Source organism: Telopea speciosissima, chromosome 10 (assembly GCF_018873765.1).
Source record: "Telopea speciosissima isolate NSW1024214 ecotype Mountain lineage chromosome 10, Tspe_v1, whole genome shotgun sequence".
NCBI classification, from domain to species: domain Eukaryota; kingdom Viridiplantae; phylum Streptophyta; class Magnoliopsida; order Proteales; family Proteaceae; genus Telopea; species Telopea speciosissima.
The window spans coordinates 58,457,694-58,478,621 of record NC_057925.1 but is presented as its reverse complement, the minus strand read 5'-3'; the positions used below and the strand labels follow the sequence as shown (position 1 = coordinate 58,478,621).

Sequence of the window (20,928 nt, the reverse complement as noted above, 5' to 3'; positions counted from 1 at the left end):
TTAAGTGACTATGTAACTTTGATCGGCCTGATTCTTTCACCGACTTACAAGATGACTCGAAAAGATTACATTTTTCATGATATCACCTTCAACTCAAGGTCAATGCATGGAAACCAAAATTAAAAGCATGTGTTTCAAATAAAATTTTCTCAATTTATATGAGAAAATTGCCTTTTTTGGTTTTTTTTTTTTGTTTTTTTAAATATTTCTTCACTTCAATGAATGGAATAAAGGACTTAGCACAAAATTCTTTGCTTCTCTATGTCAGACGTTTCTTGCTATCTACCAGAAAAAAAACAAAAACCACAAAAAGGATAAATAGGTACATGCAAGGCGTGAAGGACTATCAGAGGAGATGAGGTGTCTATGAAAGGTGTGAAGGACTTGCAGATTTCATAGGCTTTTAAGTTGCAAATTCAAAGTAGGAATATGAATCTGCCGAGCCTTCGAAATGTCATGGAATGTGGATATTCAATTTCCAATTTTCTGGGTTCGCGGATTTTTTCTGATATTCGGATTTCCTAACATTCACAAACCTAGATCTGTCATTTTCCATTAAAATTTACCATAAAAAAGTTGATTTAATTAAGGCATGATTTAATAGGAAAGATAAATTATAGATCACCCTTTGTTTTCAATCGAAACTCAGATAACCCACTGGTGTTTTGGAAAAACTTAAATTATCCCTTCTACAATAAAGGTGTTAGTCTGCGGATTAATTTACCTTTATATAAAAACATTAAAATTAAATTTACATTACTATCCTTTTTTTCATCCTCAACCTAAAATATCCCATCCCTTCCCTGCAACTCAGCTGGCAACACCGCCGTCGCCGTCGCCCTCTGCTTCGCTCTAGCCCTAAGGTTCATACAATACAAAGAAGCATCGAACCACATTTCAGAAGAGGAACTTCCACAGATCGTCTCTCCACAGACGAATAGAGGAACTTCCACAGAGGGTTCCCAATATGAAAAACAAGAAGAGGAACTAAAAGTTGAGAAAGAAACTCCTTTGAAAATACGACGCAGATCCCTAGTAGGAAACAGTTCCAAATCCGTCAAAAGAAAGTTGGAGACACTTCGTGTTGTGCAGCATCGGAATCAGTACTACAGCAGGAACAAGTCTAGTATCCATGATGGATTTGGTTCTTCTCCATCCAGAAGCTTCAGTGAGATGAATTGTAGAACTTTTCAATCTGCCAGGAATCAGTTGTTTGAAGAATAATAGTAGAACAATGGAACCACAACAATCAGTAACCAAAACCACCATTTATTATCAAGAATTAATGCTTGAAGAATAATAGCAAAAATAACCACAACCAGAATTTATAACGTGGATAGTTAGCAGTTCCTGCCCAAATAAATTCCACATCTTCAGGCAAAATCTATAAGTTATTTACAGTTCTCCATATGATCCTTCAATCTCCTTCATATAGAGTGGTTCAAATCAAACTTGTTAGAGTACAAAGGGTTTGGATTCCATTTTTTTGAAACTAGGGTTTTCCGAGAAACGAGTTCAAGTTCGGGTGGGACAGGTACTTTATAGGTTTCCTGTTAGGGTTTTGTTGTTGGTTTTCTAGGGTTTTAATTTTGTGGAACTATAGGTTTAATTCGATTCCTTCTCTATATCCTTTTATTGCTGATTCGAGGGACGAAAAAGCTTTAGAGTATATGGCGGCAGGAAAACATGGTGACTACCGTGATAATGAATTCAGAGACTGTGAATCTGAACTCGATGCTTCAAGGAGGAAAGATTTTTATTACGCGAAGGAAGATTATGATCGCGGTCACATGGGTGAACATGACCGTGGAAGAAGCCGCAATCGGGAGCTTGAACGTGGAAACGAGCGAGCTTGAGTTGCAGGTTTGAGGAAGAGGATGAACTTCTGCTTGAGATTGATTTGGGATTTTTAGTTATAAGGGTAAAAACGTAAATCAACACTGGTCAAAGGTAGTTTAGAGATTAAAATTTATTTAACTGACTGACATCATCACTTAACAGCATAAAACTAATGCTAGGAATTAATTTATCAGAATTACGGATAGATGCCCTGAATACACGGATAGATCGGATAGAGCGGATGGATGGAAGTGGAGGGATGATATGTCGTGCATTGTTGATGAACTCACGTGCTAATTTTGACACAGAGGTTGTATGGCTTTGCAACAACAACAGGGACACTCCACCAGACCAGACCACCCTCCTGTTACAAAGATTAATTTGTTGTTTGAGGATAATGAAGCCAAACTCAATTCTCTTACTGAGATTTTACGGATTAGAGGTCGACGAAGAAGGGGATGTTGCCGAAAAGTGTAAGCAACTTGCAATATTCCTAGGGTTACTAAGATAAAAGGAACATTGGTGACTGATTGTGTTTGGTATTTTCATTCTCGAAATAAATTCTTGGTTTAAAAGAACACCACATCTTATAATCCTAATTTTCTCTATTTTCTTGTTTTAGAATACGTTCTAATAATTGAGGTTCTGTCACTGTGGTTCACTACCTTGAAGTTGAGGTCTCCTAGTCCTTACATGAGGAAATTAGCCAGTTAAACCATTCACATTCTCTGAAAAAAGAATATATACAAACATAACAAGTAGAAACTAGTTGGCAAAATCCTATAGGCAAGCTTCAATTAATAAGCGGAGTTGGCATCGATGGATTCTGATTTTTATCAGAATTGATCGAAACTCGAACGTTTTTTAATTAAGAATTGGTCAGAATCAGGAATCGAATTCAACCAAACCTCCAGACTTGCAAGAAGTGCTAAACGCTTTGAACATAATATTAATGGGCAGCTAAATAGTAATTACCCGTCCAAGGATCAACGATTACTTATGGATTTTAGAGGCTTTTAAATTGCAAATTCAAATTAGGAATAAGAATTTGATGAGCCTAGGAAATGCCATCGAATGGGATTCAATTTCCAATTTATGGGTTTCACAGGATTTTTTTTTTTTTTTTTCAGATTTCAGATTTCAGATTTCCTAACACTCTCAAACCTAAATCTTTCATTTCCTGTTCCTTTATAACTACTATTGTAGCTTTATTCGGAATTAATGTAAGACCCCTAGTTGAAGTGAAATTGGGTTTTGTAATGCCCATTCTTTTTGTTGGATTTTGATAATATGGTTAGTTATATGTTGTTTTCTGTTCATCATATAATATTCTGTAAAATAAAAATTGCTTGAGTATGAGAAGCTTTATTTCATAAGTGGCATTTAGATCATAGAAAATAATGATCAACTCCGTTAATTGATCATTACAACATTCAGAAAATTTTAAAAAATATTTGGAAAAACCCCATTTCATAATTAGAGGGGGGGGGGGATTTTTTGAAGTTAAAATTCGATTCCAAATAGTGCATGGCTGAAAAGGGAGGAGAGAATTTGAAGGGGGCCCACACACTCTTAATTTCACCCATTATTTATATAGGAGAGAGAAAACATGGGAATGAGAGAAGGATTTTTGTTTTCGAAATATAAAATAAAGAGAGTTTACCCCAAGGGGTCAGCTCAGTTGGCAAAAGACCAACTCTTCAAATAAGAGGTCATGAGGTCAAACCACCTTGGGTCCTATCTCCATCCCCTAATTCCCCACCCCCCTATTATACAAGCTCTTAATCCAAAAAAAATAAAAATAAATAAAGAGAGTTTTACGATTTCCTCCCCCTACTTTCCATTGTTACTTTCACCAAAAATAAAAAATAAAAAATTCCATTGTTACTCGCACGTGGCCAAGGAAAAAAAAAATTAATGCCCAAAATACTGTTATTTCATTTTTCTCTCTTCTTCTTCTTCTTGCAATCCCTCCCACCCCACACCCACCGCTCTGCACCTCTGCACCTCTGAGTGATTAAATATCACCGCCCTCACCACTGGTATCTTAGCCCCCACCCCTCTGCACCTTTGCACTTTAAAATCTAATAAAGTGCACAAGAAAAAATGCAGACCCCATCAATTGTACTTGAATCAAAATTGAATAATAAATTTTTGAGGCCATGTTTGTTATCGGTTATGGGAGAACATTCCCTGTTCAACGACCGGGAGACCTAGGGCTGAGATAGCTCATCCCCTTTTCCTTTCTTCTAATCTTTTATGTTCTCCATTCATATGTACTAGAAAAAACAAGAATAAAAAAAAGGGTTTTTGTTATTTAATTTGTTTCTCATTGTATTGACCTTGTTGTGATTAATCTCCCATTGATTTTTTTTGGTTTAAGATCGACTTCTACATTTTGTTTTCTTCATCAAACCAGAAACCCAAAATGACTCTCAAAACGATAATAAATAAGAGAAACAAGTATTGATTAAAGTTTATATACCATCATGTAAAGAATCCCAGAACCTGTTACCAGTGAGTGACTGGTAAAGAAAAGAGAGAAGAGTGAGATCAATGGAGAAGAAGAGAGAACAATGGGAGAAAGGGCTATATGATAGAATGTTTCTTCTATCATACCAACTATATTTATTATATTAAAGCCTAAACAGGAAACTTACATAGACTAGGAAAAATTTAAAAAGATTAAAAAACTAACAATTAAAGGCATAAAGCAACAAAAGAAACCACGCTAGGGGGACTCCCCCCTATTGTTTTACATATCTTAACACATGTATATTCTTTAAAGATTACAGTTGATTGTCTTCCTTGATGATGGCTTACGAAGCCTAAAGTTATTTAATTGAAGTTGGTTTCTTCCCTAGCAACGCTCTTGCAATTATAGAATCTCCATCACTCTTACACTGAATGTTACATGAGAAAGAGAGAGGACCTAATTGGATTTATCCTTCATAGGCAATTGGGGTTTCTGCCAGGTCCACCATAGTAGAAGTAGTTCCCCCAATCACTATTATTGCCACTTAGGATATTATAGCAAGTGGCATACATAGCCAAGGTGCTGATTCCATTTGGGGCTTTTAGATTATTGGATCCATCAATAACCTGAATATTCCGGAAATAACTTGCCTTACCATTGCCTTCTTGAGGGAAATGCCCACTACCCATCTGAGTTGATGTGTGCTGACCAAATGATTCTGTGTTTGTAACCTCTCCTCCCCACTCAATCATGGATGCACTGTCAGCCAAGTACGAGAAGAGGGAAGAAGGCCAGTAGCCTAACACAGAATCATTCAATTGCATCCACCATTTCCCATCCGTTGGATCCTACAATGCCATAACAGACTTAAATTAAGTGGAATTTTACTTTTAAAAAAATTAAATAAAGGAACAAGAAAATTTATAAATGAACAAATATCAAGAGATTCTCTCCAGCTTTTCTGTAATCTTTTTTATTAACCCTAAAAATTTTATGTGGGTCCTTGGATTTGTTTTTCTTTCTCATTTATAATATTTAAGGGAAAATATAGGGACACCAGCTCAACTATGACCTGTTTTCATGTACATCCTCTCCTTTTCAAAACTTTCTGACTCAGTCTACCGAGTTAACTCACCATTACCTAATTGATAGAAAACATAAATTTACTAAAATACCCTCTATACCTTAATACATTAAAACAAAAAGAGACTAAACTACCCTAAGTCCTCACACCCTTCCAGTTACCACATTTCCCAAATCTCTCATGAACCATAATCATTTTTGCATCCTCACCATTGCTATCACCTCGATCCCCCACCCTTCATCTTCGGTCGCCGTCTCCTCAACCCTCCACCCTTGCATCTCTGGCCGCCGCTGCTACTCCTCCAGTAAGCTCTCTCTCTCTCTCTCTCCCACGTGCAATTGTGGCAAGGGCCTTAGGCACAGATGTGCCCAACCCTATGGCAGTCTAGGAAAAAAAAAGGCATGAGTTGTATTTACCCCTAAAAGGGTATTTTTGTCTTCAAACTTTTAATTTGGGCAATCTGATCCTAAAAATATGGTTGGGTGAGAGTTGACGTCTAAAACTAAACCGCAGTTAGCTTGATGAACTAATTTACATGCTTTCAATAGATGAGAGGGTGTGTTTGAAAGGTTTTGAAGATGAGGGGGTCTACTTGAGGGGGTGTCCCTATTAAGGTTCCTAATCTCGGGATCGGTCAACATCGATACTGATCCGATATCGATCCGGATCGGTCAACATTGCCTTAGATCGGTAAAAAACATCTAAAAATCAGGTTTTATCCAATCGATTGTTGTATCGGTCATAAAAATAATAAAAAAGTAAAAAGGTAAAAAATGAGGCTTAATAAACGGGAATCACTTCCTAATCCTATTTTTTAGGTTAATCTTATCTTTTCCACCTCCTCAACCTCACCCACTACCGCTATTATCTAAACAACTCCAAGTTTTATGGGATTGAAACAATGTTTTTAAGGATTGAAATCTTCCCATAGTAGATTTCTAATACAAAATGGTTAGATCCCTCCCTTTTCACTGGCGGATTTGAAGCTAATTCTCTAAATAACACCCTAACCACCTTAAGAAGATCAATCTTTAAACAATTCTAGTAAAAAAAGGTAAGAGTCCCTCTTTTTCTGACTGATTTGAAACATCAAACCTATAAATCACAGCTTCAAAGGCTTGGGACCAGGAAACCCCAAAAAATATTAAATATCGGAGTAGATCGGCCGATCCAAGGAACGATCCATCATAATTTTGTTATACCGGTCTAATCTCCAGATTGGCTTTGACCGATACCGATCTGATCCGATCGATCCGATCCGAGATTACGAACCATGGTCCCTATATTTTCCCCTAATCTTTATATCTTTCATCTCAGATAGATGGATACATTGGTTTTTACCTTCCAGACAAGTATAGTGATATCATATTGGGAACCACTATACGCAGACACAGGAGAGAGGCTTCCACCCAATGCTATTTGATTGTTGGTCTGAACAAAGCCTGAGCAGACGAGGTTGTAGCAACCCGTGGATTGATAAGAGTCACTCTATACGGAGAAAGAGAAACAAAAAAAAAGAGCAGGAATTAGATGGTTAAAACTCGAAAACAACAATACAGAATAAAAGAAAAAAAATAAAAAGACTAATGACCCCAAAGCAGATACGAAGGAAAAATGAAAGCATACAGTCCAGTAGATGAAGAGTCTCGTATTGTTGTCTCCATAGAAATATGGTAAGACCTGTATTTTGTAAACGAAAGAAGAAAATCAACCCAAAGAGAAACCCAAAATAGGTTTCTCAACTCACTTTTCCTTTTGTTTTTTGGGTGTGTGCAAAACGTATACTTTGAAGAATAACAAAGAAATAGGGAGAATGTTCTCTGTGCCCAGCACAGCCTGTGCATGAGACTAGGGTGGTCATTACGTCCATCCCATGTGCCTGGGAACAACCTGCGTTGCGGCATAAGAACAGTGCCCCAAAGAAATAATACCTGCCAACCAGCTTCAATGGTGTTGACATCTTGACTAGAAGAATCTTCCACGACCCAGAGCTGAGATAAGCTGAACTCATTAGGCTGTTGGGTATTGGGTTTCCACAAGTTAATGGTTGCTTTTGTTCCGTAATACTTGTCCCCTTTAACGTAGGCTATTGCATGCTACTCATTCCAAGTGAAATTTAAAAAACAAAAAAGGGAAAACAAAAAGGTATAAGTAACATAGTTATAAAAAAGTGGAACGGCAAACAAAAGGAGTGTTGGATTTTAACGATAAAAAATTGCAAATGAACGATCAAATAAAACTGTTAAAAAACAGAGAAAAATGGAAAATGGATGATAGGTGTTTTAGACATTCATATTTTTTTTTTTTAAAAAAAGGTACTATTCTCATAAAAATTGAGGATTTTTTTTTTGAAATACATGTTTCTAATTTCGATGTCTGTGCGTTGACCTTGAGTTGAAGGTGATATCGTAAAAAATATATCTCTTCGAGTCATTTTTAAAGAATCAGACTGATCAGAATTTGGGAGAGAGAGATATGATCAGTTAAATAAGTCATTGTTCAACAAATCTAAGGTCTTAAAAAAATGCAAAAAAATAAAGGAAAAATTACTGGATTAGTCAATTTTGAGTTTCTTTTCACAAAATTAGTCACTATATGTGGATTTTTATTGCCCCCAAATACTGGGGGCGGTCCTGCGCTGCACGTTACACATAGAACTGCCTCCAGTACTGAGGGTGATAATTTTTCCAATATATGTTTTACTTAACAAAATTATCTAATATTGAGTTTAAGTTCACAAAACTATCTACTACAGTTTATCTACCTTCCTTATTTATATTGTTAGACATTTCTATCCCTACCCCTTCCCTGTAACCCCATGCTGCACCCGCGCGGCTTCAACCATTCCGGTTTTGCCCGACAAAGAGATGAAGAGCTTTTGCTTCATTGTTTGTGCCGAAAAGTTGTCGGCGATGATTCCTCTCTTCAACTTTGGTTTCCCTCTTTTTTTTTCGGTAGAACTTCGGCTCCTCCTTGACGATGCTTGGCCGAATGGGTTATTGGCATTGTGGGATGGGTGTGCTCCAATTAAAGAAGAAATTTTTCCTTAAATTTCAGTAACAAAATGCAGAGGCTGAATTCCTTAGGCCCCTATTTCTTGCCGTGCTGATTTGTGTCTTGTGGCGATAGAGTGGGGGCGGGCGGCAGGGAGGAGCATTCTGGTTCTGATTTTCCTGTTTCCTTCACAGAGCAGAAGAACATTTCGGTTTGATTAAAGAACACTTTAATTTCATAGTACAACGAACTCCATTTTTGTCTTCTGTTTTATATTTTAGTGGATTTTTTGCAAACACCATGGTTATTACATTTTCCAGTTGCAGAATTTTGCCTTTGAAAATTTTTATGATCCGTATTCATTGATGTTGTCGCCGAAATTAATTTTGAAAACTGCAATTTTACAATTTGTCAATGTAATCTGTCATTAATCCAAACCATGGAAAGCTCAGATATCCCATGGAAGACATTTCATGGGGAGCTATATCCTACAGGCAGGGGGTCGGGAAGATGGGATTCCAATGCCGGCCTCATCTTCTAGTTCATCTTATAATTTTTCCTGTTTTCTTACCAGGGCAAAAGAGAACCGCAGAAGTAGGTTTACAAGGTAGCCTCTTGAGGTGGGATTCCGACGCCGACCTCTCTCTCTCTCTCTCTTCTTCTAAAGAATAAGGTCAGAAGGAGAAGAAGAAGAGGGTAGGGAAGGGTGTGGTGGGGTGGCGGCAGGAAGAAGGAGAAGAAGGGGGGTAGGGGCGGATGAAGTCTGTTGGGGTACATCATGGGGTGGGGGCTTGTGGGCACAGCGGCATGGCAGATGTGATGTAAGGAAGAAGAAGAAGAAAGGGGTAGGAGTGGGAAGTCTCGAAAGAATCGTGAACATGGAGGTGGGGTAAAATTGTCACAAAAAACAAAAAAGCTCTTTAATAGGGGAAGAAGGCACTTGGATCTTGTGCAGCTGTGGCGGGAGTTGCACTGTGCAGCACCAAAAATCACTCTAAATATAGGGGGAGGGTGGTCATGTCACATGTGGGGCTCAGTTGGACCTACCTGTGAAATGACTATCTTACCCCTATTTTTTTTGTCGTTTAGCGGTGCCGCACAGGTACAGCTCCCGCCACGATTGGATAAGAACCAATTCCAGGAAGAAGCACTCTTTTGAATAGTTTTGTAAAACCAATCGTAAAACAGCATATTTTTGTTAACTGAAACAAGGAGTGGCTAATGGGCTAATTTTGTGAAAAAAACTCAGAAATGATTAAAAAGGGTAACGCGTTTTAAGACTCCGTTTTAACCGTCAAATTTGATGAAAAGGTCAGAAAAGTAGTTGAAAAAGTTGTTTTCTTTTTCCAATTTAATTTCGCTCCCGTCTCTTTACCTCATGACCACCTGGATTTATCGCGGCAGGATTCACAGAATGGGGTTGAGGGATTGTTGTGTGCTTCTTCATTCCGAATCTTTCGACTGAGCTTGCCCTTAGAATATCATCTTTGGTTGTTCTTCTGATGGGTATGGTTCCTTCAGGGCATCTTCCACTAAAATGCCACAGCTGAGTAATGGAGTTTGAACTTTGTTCGGACTTGGTAGTGGCTTTGTTTTTGTCGAAAAGCCCTTCTGGATGAAAGCTTGGTCTCATCTAAAAAACCCAGGAAAAAATAAATAAATACCTACCAAGTATAGCAACCAAGGCCAGAAGTTGAGGAGAACAGAAACACAGAAGAACCTGAATTGTATGGTTTTTGAGAGAAGGATGGTCGAATGCAGGTTGATTAGAAGCATGGACGCAATCAATGATATCTCCATCTGGGCTCTGTCACCACCGAATTGAAATGTCCAAGAAAAATCTAATAATCCTCAGCAGTCATAAGCCAAAAAGATTGTATTTTCCACTCATTAATGAACATAAAAAGAGAAAGCGAGGGAGAACCTTAATACTTTTAACGGCGGGCTTGTTGAGGCGTTTCAAGTGGTTCTGAACTTCGAGCTTGTGACGGGAAATGGGCATCTCAGCAGCAGAGCATGAGAAGGGGATCAGAGGCATCAAGTAGAAGGATATCAGGAATAGCAGCACTCTTACTCGCTTCCTCCTGCTCTCACCGCTAACCCATGTTGCCATGGTGAGCACCAAGGAAACACTACTACAACAGGTTGAAGGAATTTCTTCCTGCTCTCTCGCGTCACTGAAACGAGATGATTTATAGAACTCAGTTTCTGTTCTGAATTCAAGCACACACACGGGCGAAGCAAGTTAACATGGTTCAGCCATCGTTTTGGGGTGAATTTATTGAGTTTAAATAGGCTTTATAATAGAGACCTATATTAACACAGTTGCTATGATCACGGTTCTTGTGAGTCACTAATTTATCTCCTACTATTAGAGGGATTATTTTTGGGAAAATTACAAGATTAGACTATATTGGGTTTGGTCTTACCAAATTAGCCAGTGATTGTTTCAATTAACAAAATTAAACCATATTGGGTTTCAATTTACAAAATTAGCCAATACAATGTTCAGGAAGTCCATTTCCAGATTTTGATCCGCAGCCTAACCTTACACGTCGTATCAGACGATGAAGTCAAAATCGCCAGAGTCTTCCCTTTTGAAATGTTCATTGTGAGACCATCGCATGTAACCCTGATCATAACCTTCTTCGTCTTTAGACCTCCCACCTCACCTTCATGTCCAACTATACCGCCCCTTTGGTATTCCTCCCTTCTTTAGATCCGACTTCAATGGCGACGCGACAAGTCCAGATCTTCACAGGTGCTTGTCACCGTTGTCCTCAGAACGGGTCATGTTCTTGGTGTCGTGGGTATACATCGGGAAAGTCCCGTTGCCGACATAGACACTATCGGATCTCAAGGTGATAGTGGCTGGGTCATAGAAGAAAATTAAAGAGCTTTTTGTTTGGGTTCCCAGTAAAAATGGCGAGATCGATCTTGGAGTTTAATCGGGAGGAAGAGCCGTCCTTGGAGGTCATAACATTGAATTGCGACATCTGGACTGCCGTCATGGAGAAGATGGGGAAGGTGGGGGCAATAGAGGACCTATATGATGGCCCCAACGATGGCTGCGAGCAGGATCATGAGGATGGTAGTCTAGAGACGGCAGATGCAACAGCAGCTCCGGCGACTGCGACAGAGGATTATAGGGGGTTGGGCAGGAGGAAGAACATGGCAGGGGATTGGATGGGATTGCATGGGTTGCAGAAGAAGATGTATTCGTGCTCGAAGAAGAAGATGGAGGGAAAAAAAAGTAGTGTTGAGGGCAACAAAGTAAAATGAAGTATGTAAATGAGGACGCCCAATGAAGGAGAGAGTCAAATTATCTCTTAGGTTTCTCTCTCACACGAGTAGGGATGTAAAAGGATTGGATGTGATTGGATACGGATGCAAATCGAATTCGAATACCCCTATACGAATATGGATGCGAATTGAATTAGGATTTTTAAATACCCGTTTACATCGCTACACACGATTCAGTTTTCCAATGAGATGTGATAAAGTGGTATCACACATGAAAGGGCAACAAGGTCCTTTTATATGAAGAAGAGAGAGATAGACACAAAAGATGCTTAGTAAAGCCTATTTTTTCGTGGATGATTGCTCAGAAAACATTTTCCCAAAATTCTAAAATAATTACAATTTTCTAAATGTTCATAAGGTTATGGTCCTTTACCCTAAATATATAAAAAAAAAAAAAAAAAAAAGAAAATTGCAATAGAGAGCATATCTTGAGTTCTTGATAGCCGGGTCGAGGGCATGCAATGGTTGGTAGGTATTTTAACTTTTAAAAGTCATATATTAGAGTTGTTGTTTTAATATAATAGGGAAACAGTTTTCTGTACGGGAGTGTGGCCTACGCCAGCACTCCCATGTGTCTATCTCTCTCCTCCTTAAAACAAGAGGGCAGAAGTGTCTTTTCACATGAAGATGAGAGAGATAGACTCATGGGAGTGCTGGCGTAGGCCACACTTCTGGACAGAGAACTTTTTCCCAATATAATAATAGGAGAGTAAAGTAATATTCTATCTATTTTACATTATAATGGGGCAATTACTATCACTCCCCGTACACTAAGTCTATATTTATTTGTATACAAAAAAAAAAAAAAGAGTCTATATTTATTAAGGGAAGCAGTTTTCTGTCTGGGAGTGTGGGCTACGCCAGCACTCCCATGTGTCTATCTCTCTCCTCTTTCAAACAAGGGGTAGAGATGTCTTTTCACATGAGGAGGAGAGAGATAGACTCATGGGAGTGCTGGCGTAGCCCACACTTCGGGACAGAGATCTTTTTCCCATTTATTAATACTCCACTGCCTTAGACTTTATTTTTCCCCGATACTCTCAAACTTTTACCTCAATTTTATTCCCTGTTATTTTTAAATACCCAAATTACCCCTCCCTTCCCCTTGTTATCAATTTTTTTATTACTTTTTAGAGTAAATTACTCCCCCCCTCCCCTCGATTATGTTCGAATGACAAACCCCATCCCTGGATATTGTGTAATAACTCTCCCCTTCCCCGAATTCAGAAGGTTCTATCAACGTCACCCATTCCGTTAAAAATCGCTGCTAAGTGTTAGCAAAAGACTATATTACCCCCTCTTCTTATTCTTCATCTTCTTCTTCTTCCTCCTCTGCAACCCTTTTCCTGCAACTCCACCCCCACCCTGCTGCCAACACAACCCATCTCACCGCCCGACTCATGCTCTCTCCTCACCCTTTCCCTGCTGCTGATCAGAAACAACAATAAATTATCTGATTTAAAAAAAATACAAAAAAATGCAACAAGACTCAACCGTAATGATAGAATACCAATCTGAAACCATATTTTAGGATTCGATTCAAAACTGAGAGAGAATTAGTGATATGGGTAATGGCATCTTCAAGAAACGAAGCCTTGTCCATCTTTGAGATGTTGGGAACCACCGCTCTTAATACATAAAATCGCTGATTAAGTTTCTGCTGCCTTTGCGTCTCTGCTTCCACATGGTTTAATGGCTCCTCTCTCCCATTATAGCAGGCTTTCTTCCCTTTTTCCAAGGTTTTCGCTCATCAGACCGAGGCAACATGTCGACTCGATTAGGACCCATTTCTTTGGTCATAACTATGGTTTTACCATGTCTAGGGACTGCTGCTTGCACTATGTAGGATTCTAATTGGAAAGTGGAAACCCTCATCATCTTCTTCCACCTTTGGAGAGAAATTAATAGTGATTGAACGAGGATTTGAGCTGCCCAGACTCTAAGGTCACGGCCAAAGATCTTAGGGGCCGTTGTTGCTGTTGCTGTTGCCGTTGGTGTTGACTGACGAGTATTGGAATCCCCAAGTAAAGTTTTAATCATCTGCAAGCCATTTTGATCTTCTTGGAGTGATTTAATAGAATCAAGTTCCACCATCCCTGAATCGATTGGAACATAATAAACCAGCCATTTTGATCTGCACAAACCTTCTGGTCCACAACCCAAATTGGTCTACGGGAGGCAAACGAAAGTGCAGGACCAGCCTGGGCATCATATTTGAATGATTAATAATACATAGATGCAAGGTAAGACATCTTAATTTACATCCGATACACAATCCAACCGGGGTGCAGCATACCTATCTTCCTTTGATCCACCAAAGGAGTGAACCTTCTGAAGGACCTGCTTCCTCATCTCCTGCACTTTCACTCCTCCTGCAACCTTCTGTGATTCAGAATTCCCCGAGCTAGGTTCCATCAACGTCTCTTTCGTCTCTCTTGGGTTCTATGCAGTGTCCAACTCCACATATCAAGACCAATTCACCAAATTTACACCTTGGGGAAGTCAAGATCGAAGTCACAGACTTCAGCACCCAAAACAGCTTCCGCCATGGCGGTGGTGGCCGGTGGTGACCGTTACTCAAACTGGAGAAATTAGGGTTTCTAGAGATGTCATTAGGGTTTTGATATGGTTAGGGGTATTATTAGAATATCACAAACATAAGGGCATTTTAGGGTTTAATTGAATGTATTTAGTGTGATGTCATAACTTAACAATGATTTTTAACATATTAGATAAGGTTGACAGAATCTTTTGATTTCAGGGGAGGGGAGAGTTATTACTCAATACCCAGGGGTGGGGTTTGTCATTCGAGCATAATCGATGGGAGGGGGAATAATTTACTCTCCAGTTTATCATTTTCTCTCTCAAGCTCATTCTTCTTCTTCTTCTATACAACCATAAAGGAGGCAACAACACCACCCCTTACCCACCTTCATCTACAACCCTGCAACCCTGCAGCCACACCATCCTCCCTTTGGACCAGGATCCTCTACAATACCGGCGGGCGGAAGTGCGCATCGATCCGACCGCACAGCAGAGCTCACGTGGCACACATGGCACACATGGCCTCTGCTGTGCCGTCGGATATGCACTGCCGCCTTGCCGGGTATTGTAGAGGATTTTAATTCTCCTCCCCTGTGCTTGCCCAACTCATCGCAAAATTCCCTTGCGGCACTGCTGCTGATCAAGACTTGGCCATTGGGGAGGGAAAAAATTTTAATGCTACCAAGTTGGCAGCCAAGGAAATGGAATAGTTCACTTATCCTTCGGATGCATAAATACCCTCCTAGGTTTTGATCATTTCTAAAATATCCTTTAAGATCCCATTTCCGTGGTTGTTCCTGGCTTCCTGCTACAAGTGTAAAAGCAAAATTTCGTCTATAAGGGATAAAATTTCATTGCTACAGTCATAGCAGGAATGTTCCTACTACATGTACGTGGGGAAAACTATCCTCTTAGGTTCCCTGCTCGGTACATCTATAAGGGATAAAATTTCATTGCTACAGTCATAGCAGGAATGTTCCTACTACATGTACGTGGGGAAAACTATCCTCTTAGGTTCCCTGCTCGGTACAGTTCTATAGTGTCTCTAATAAGAGGGGGATGGACCCCACCCAAACAATGTGTTCAGATAGGAGATAAGGTGGTCATTTCCGCCCCCTATGAGAGGAACCGTATGAACTATATCGGATAAGGAACCTGAAAGAATAAAGATTCATGTACGTGGCTCAACCAAAACAAACCACGTTTAGTTTTTATTATTTAATGTTAAAAACCAATATATAATATAAGTGAAACATAACAGAAACGAAATATGCTTGCTCAATGTTAATTTAATTGTTATTTCAAATTTGCCCTTTTGTTGAGATACAATAATAAGTTGAAAAAATGAGATCCAATGGGAATCAAACACGCAACAAACGGCAGATTTGACCTCTTTTGTTGCTTAGTTACAAAAAGAACTTCCTTCTTTTTTTCTTCTTCTCTATCAATCTGATCGCTGCTGCTTCTCTAAATTCACCTGCAACGATTCCTCTTCTCCATTCTACATATTTTGTTAATTGCTTAGTTTCTTGTAGCATATCCTTATTTTCTTCTTCTATCTGCTTTAGATTCTCATTTTCCAGCTGAATTAAAACATGAAAACTCTGTCTGTACCTCCGTGAACTTTCAAACAATAACCCAACAAAAGTCTTTTGGAAACCCTCCTCTTACCTCTTTAAAATTCCATAAATCACATCCCATGGCGGTGGTCCATTTTATACATGCAGGAAATCATATACATTGGAAGACTTCCAAAACGTGCGGAGCACCTTCTAAGAAACCAAACTGCAACCTTATCAAACAGGAAATCATATCCCAAAAAGATCTTGTACAGCACCCTGCCCGGGCTGTACGTGAGCGCAAACAGTGAGACGTGAAAAGACCGCTTCACCCCTGCTCGGGCAGGGGTGAGGCAGTCTCTTGACGCCCTTGGTGTGTCTAGAGGATACTGCATAAGAACCGAGTCCGATCATATCACCACAGTTTTCATTTTTTTCCCTTGGTTTGACCCACCTCATCAAATACGGTTTGATATGCTATCAATTGGGGTGGTTCCCCGTGATTCACTCAAGTGAAGAGAGATAAGATAGGGTAGGTTGCTCAGAAGGTAGAATAACAGAAGAGAGACTACTTATGTTATGGGTTTACATTAACATAAACGGAACCTTAGCGAGTTCAGTGCGTAAGCCCCTTTAGAGATAGGGTTGTTAAAGAAGGGCTCATTCTTCATTTTTGAGATCTTTAGATTCGTATGAGTATGATATGCTATAGCAAGCAGAGCTGCCAGCTGAAAAACTACTGTGTGTGTATTCTTTTGACTAGCTTTTATGAAAAATCACAATTGTATTGGTCCGACACGAGCAGAATAGTATGGGACAGGTTCATGGAATGACCCGGCTAGGAATCCAATTTATAACGTTACTTCAACTCATCATCCAATTATTCCAGTATGCCCATTGGAAATATCCTTACGCTCTGTTGAAAAAATTTCTTATTATTGTGGTGGAATGAATGTTGCTGCTTTTGACCCGACCATAGTAGGCTATATGCCTTGGCTTCTAATGGGATTAAAATCCTTTGCAATTTCTTCATCTTGCAGTGCCTTGCAGTGCGGGCCTGAGAGATCAACACGTGGAAGATGCTTCATCCAACGGTTCGAGCTCGATTGACCCAATTTTTTTGTTTTTCTTTTTTCTCGAGCTCAACACCATTAGATGTCGCAACTTCCATGTGTCAAACTCTCAGATCCAAACAACAAGGCACTACAGAGGATATTTTTCCCCCTTCTAATGGAACTACTTATTATTGATTCCTTTCTTTTGGGTGGGAGTGCTGAGACTTAGACACAATAAAGAAACCAGAGTAAACTTAAAGGGTCATTCAAACTTCAAATTCCTTGGTCCTAAAGCCAATTTACATCCAAAAAATTGAACATTAGGTGATCAAATCAAATACATGATATTGATAACAATAAATAAAAAGAAAAAGGAGACACACTTACTATACAGAAAACAACGAATCAATCCGAATGTGAATCGATAACATTGTAATTGGAGCCAGACGAATCGAAATAATCGAAAGAGTATCTATAGTAAGAATTGGGTGGCGGAAAACAGAAGAATGTCTTGAATTGGATAGGAATCAATAAAAATTGGCTCAAATATGCCTTAACCCTCATTTTTACTAAGGAATCAATCGAGTCAAATGGGCCAAAATTGGGATCGATATCGACGGATTCCAATCTGAATTTGGCCAATCTTATTCTATTTTTGAAACCCTAATATAAGTAGAACAGATGAACCAACTCAACCTGGTTTTAACATTTGACAATGTAAGAAACTTCATTATAGCTGGGATTTGTACAAGCCTCAATATTCCCTTGTAAGAGGCTTATATTAGTTTCCTTTTACTTTACTTTCTAATTTTGAATTTTTTATTTTTGTGAAGTTTAGGCGAAGCTATAAATAGGCCCTTTGTGTGATTACACTTTGTTTCATTAAAAAAAAAGGGGTGTGTGGGTTTAGTCCCACATCGGGTGTGTGTGTGTGGTGTGTGTTGTGTATATCCGCCATTCCACAGTCCCAAAAGTCGGTTAACCTTTTGGGATTGGCGTGTGGTTTGTGTGATTACACTTTGTTTCATAAAAAAAAAAAGCTATAAATAGGCCCCATCAGTTGAACTTGAATCAATATTGAATAATAGAATTTTGAGGCCATGCCTGTCATCGGTATTGGGAAAACGTTCCCTGGTCAATAGTTATGATAGCTGAAGGTGAGAGACCCAGGGCTGAGATAGCCCAACCCCTACGTCCTTTATCTTCTTATCCTTTATGTTCTCCATTCATATGTAATAGAAAAAGCGGCAATAAAAAAAGAGTATTAGTTATTTAATTTGTTTTTAATTGTGTTGATCCTGGTTGTAATCGATCTCCCGTTGATTTACTTGGTTCGAGGTCAACTTTTGCATTAGGTTTTCTTCTTCAAATCAAGAACCCAAAATGACTCTCAAAACAGCAATAAATAAGAGAAGCAAGTACTGGTTAAAGTTCTTATACCATGTAAAGAATCCCAAAACCTATAACAAGTAATTGGCAAAGAGAACAGAGCAGAGAGAACAATGGGAGAAAAGGGTTGTGTCATAGAATGTTTTTTCTATTGTACCAACCAATATATATTTATATTAAGGAAGCCTTTATTAAAGTCAAAACAAAATTACAAAATAAGTATAACTCTTACCTTGGTAAGCTTAAAGCCTAAACAAGAAACTTACATAGACTAGAACACTAACAATTAAAGACATAAAGCAACATAGGAAACTATGCTAAGGGGACTCTCCCTATTGTGTTACATATCTTAACACATGTATATTCTTTGAAGATTACAGTTGATTGTCTTCCTTGATGATGACTTACGAAGCCTAAAGTTATTTAATTGAAGTTGGTCTCTTCCGTAGCAACACTCTTACAAGTATAGAGTGTAACGCCTCCAAATCCATCCAGGAGTTTAGGTCGTTAACGGTTCACAAGATCTAAGTCTTAGGAAAATAGAAACCGGAATGTAAACCAAATTCATAAATCATCTGGTAACCTCAAAACATAAATTGCAGCGGAAGTCTCTAACTATATCCATTCGATCATTATAATAAAATTCAAGTCTCCAATAGTATTAAAAATTTAACTGATTATTACATCGTCTCAAAACCCAAATTAATCAAAATTAAATGTCCAAAAAAAATTCAAGTCTAAAACAGAATTTAAATCAAATTCAAGATTCAATCCTAATGATGTCTCCTTCACAATCTTAAGCTTCATCCTCATGATTCTCCACACAGGTCTGATCAATATCTACGGTCTCTCCATCTGAAATATAATTGGGGTAAACTTCGAGAAGAAACTTAGCAAGATAACATCTAAACCTCATACGAATATTTTAAAAAAACATGTACCATGATAAAGTTGGAAAAAAATGTACATAAAATTAGGGTTACTTATCCCTATACCAAATTTCACAAAAAACAACAACATCGCATATACATAATCAAGTACCAACACCATGCTTACACCTGACCAAGAGCATGACCACGATATCAATTTTTAATCATGAACATGCATAACAATGTAATCACAACCACCTGCCTTGCACCGTACTACAAGCGCAGCTCACTCACCAAAGGTGAGGACAAGAAGTATGCCCTGTACCGTACTACAGGCTCATCTTCTCAATCACAATTTAAATAAAAAAAATACCCATACATCCATAAGCATGCAAAGGATTGTCATGCTTCCATAATCATGAAAAATATCATTATAACATCCTTCTCACTATATCTCATGCTGTTATGCTCATAAATCAATGGATTTTTCAATATAATTTTCTCAAATAAAGTTGTTAAACACATGCTTGTAAAATCAGAATTTTAAAATCAAGAGAGGAGAATATTTTTAACATAATAAGCACAAAGTATAGATGTTAACTCACCGGTTTGCAGAAAAGCTTGAAGGTGCCAATGGTGGAAGACGTCCCTCCTTTCCTTTTTTTTTTCTTCTCTTCTTCTTTTCTTTCTCTCTCTTCCTCTTTTTTTTTTTCCCACGATCTCTTTCTCTTTCTCTTTCACGATTCTAGTCTATCTCCCCTTTTCATGATTTGTATCTCTCCCCCTCTTTCCTAATTCCACTCAAATTTTCCTTTAAAACTAACTTCTTGAAAGAGATCTTCTAACCAACCATACCCACAATGTCAAACCTAGTCCCTTGAAATTTCAGAATTTCTTACTCAACTTCAATTTGACTTTTGATCTACTTAGAGTCGGAATTGGAAGATATATATTTCTGCAAAATTTGTAGATTTTAGTGTCTATTGACTAACAAAGTTGGAATCACTCGATTTCGTTCTGTATTGAGTGAGTTATGGCCTTTTGAATAGGGAAACGTCAAATTTATACGGGATAGAATCAACTTACCATTTGCTTGACAAATCGGATTCCTAACAAAGCTTTGAAAATGCTCTAATGGAGGATGATAAGCACGCTGCAACTATAGGTCCAACAATAGAGGCGAGGTAATAACTCTGATCCTTTTCTCGTCCTCTTCTTCCTCCTCTCTTTTCCTTCCTTTCTTCTTCTTCCTCTTCCACGATTTCTCTCCCTCTCTCTCTCTCTCTCACACGTTTTTGAGAGAGGAAAATTGAGCTCCATTCTCATGATTTAAAACTCTTTGAATAATTCAAATCCTTTTATGATTCTTTCAAAATTCTATTCCAAGTCTAATTTGCTTTTATCCAATAAAATAATTTCAAAAGGAATCTTTAACTTAGAGTTTTTAATTAAAAATCAGATTTATAGTTTTAATCTAACTTAACCTCCTTAATTTGATAGGATTCTATTCCATGGGAGATTTTCTCTTATCCTTATAGAAAAGATTCTCTTAGTGCTAAGTCTCCAATCAATGGGAGATTGCCACATCACCTCAATCCTCTTATCCAAAACTCAAATACAATTTACATAGTCTATATAAATCGTCCAAGCATAAATCCTTTAAAATAATGTTATTTTATTAAATTAAAATATTAAATTATAATTTACTAAACCCACAAATGTTAGGCCCGTTCACACTAGAACTAGGACGGTTTAGGTTTAGCCCCAATTTAGGTTAAGGTTTGTTTGGTCGCACTAATTAAAAATTAACTTATTA

The 20,928-nt window shown here is 38.3% G+C and overlaps 1 protein-coding gene and 1 pseudogene across 1 annotated transcript; both read right to left on the bottom strand.

Annotated features, from left to right (window-relative positions):
- Positions 1 to 4,788: 4,788 nt before the first annotated feature.
- On the bottom strand, positions 4,789 to 10,523 carry LOC122643808. The gene is made up of 7 exons (XM_043837387.1): positions 10,318 to 10,523; positions 10,114 to 10,200; positions 9,769 to 10,026; positions 7,331 to 7,495; positions 7,026 to 7,079; positions 6,711 to 6,887; positions 4,789 to 5,163 (listed from the first exon to the last, which is right to left on the bottom strand). The coding sequence occupies exons 1-7, from the start codon at positions 10,504 to 10,506 to the stop codon at positions 4,789 to 4,791; spliced, it is 1,305 nt and encodes a 434-aa protein (XP_043693322.1). The 5' UTR covers positions 10,507 to 10,523.
- A 2,662-nt stretch (positions 10,524 to 13,185) lies between these two features.
- On the bottom strand, positions 13,186 to 15,740 carry LOC122643807 (annotated as a pseudogene).
- Positions 15,741 to 20,928: the final 5,188 nt, after the last annotated feature.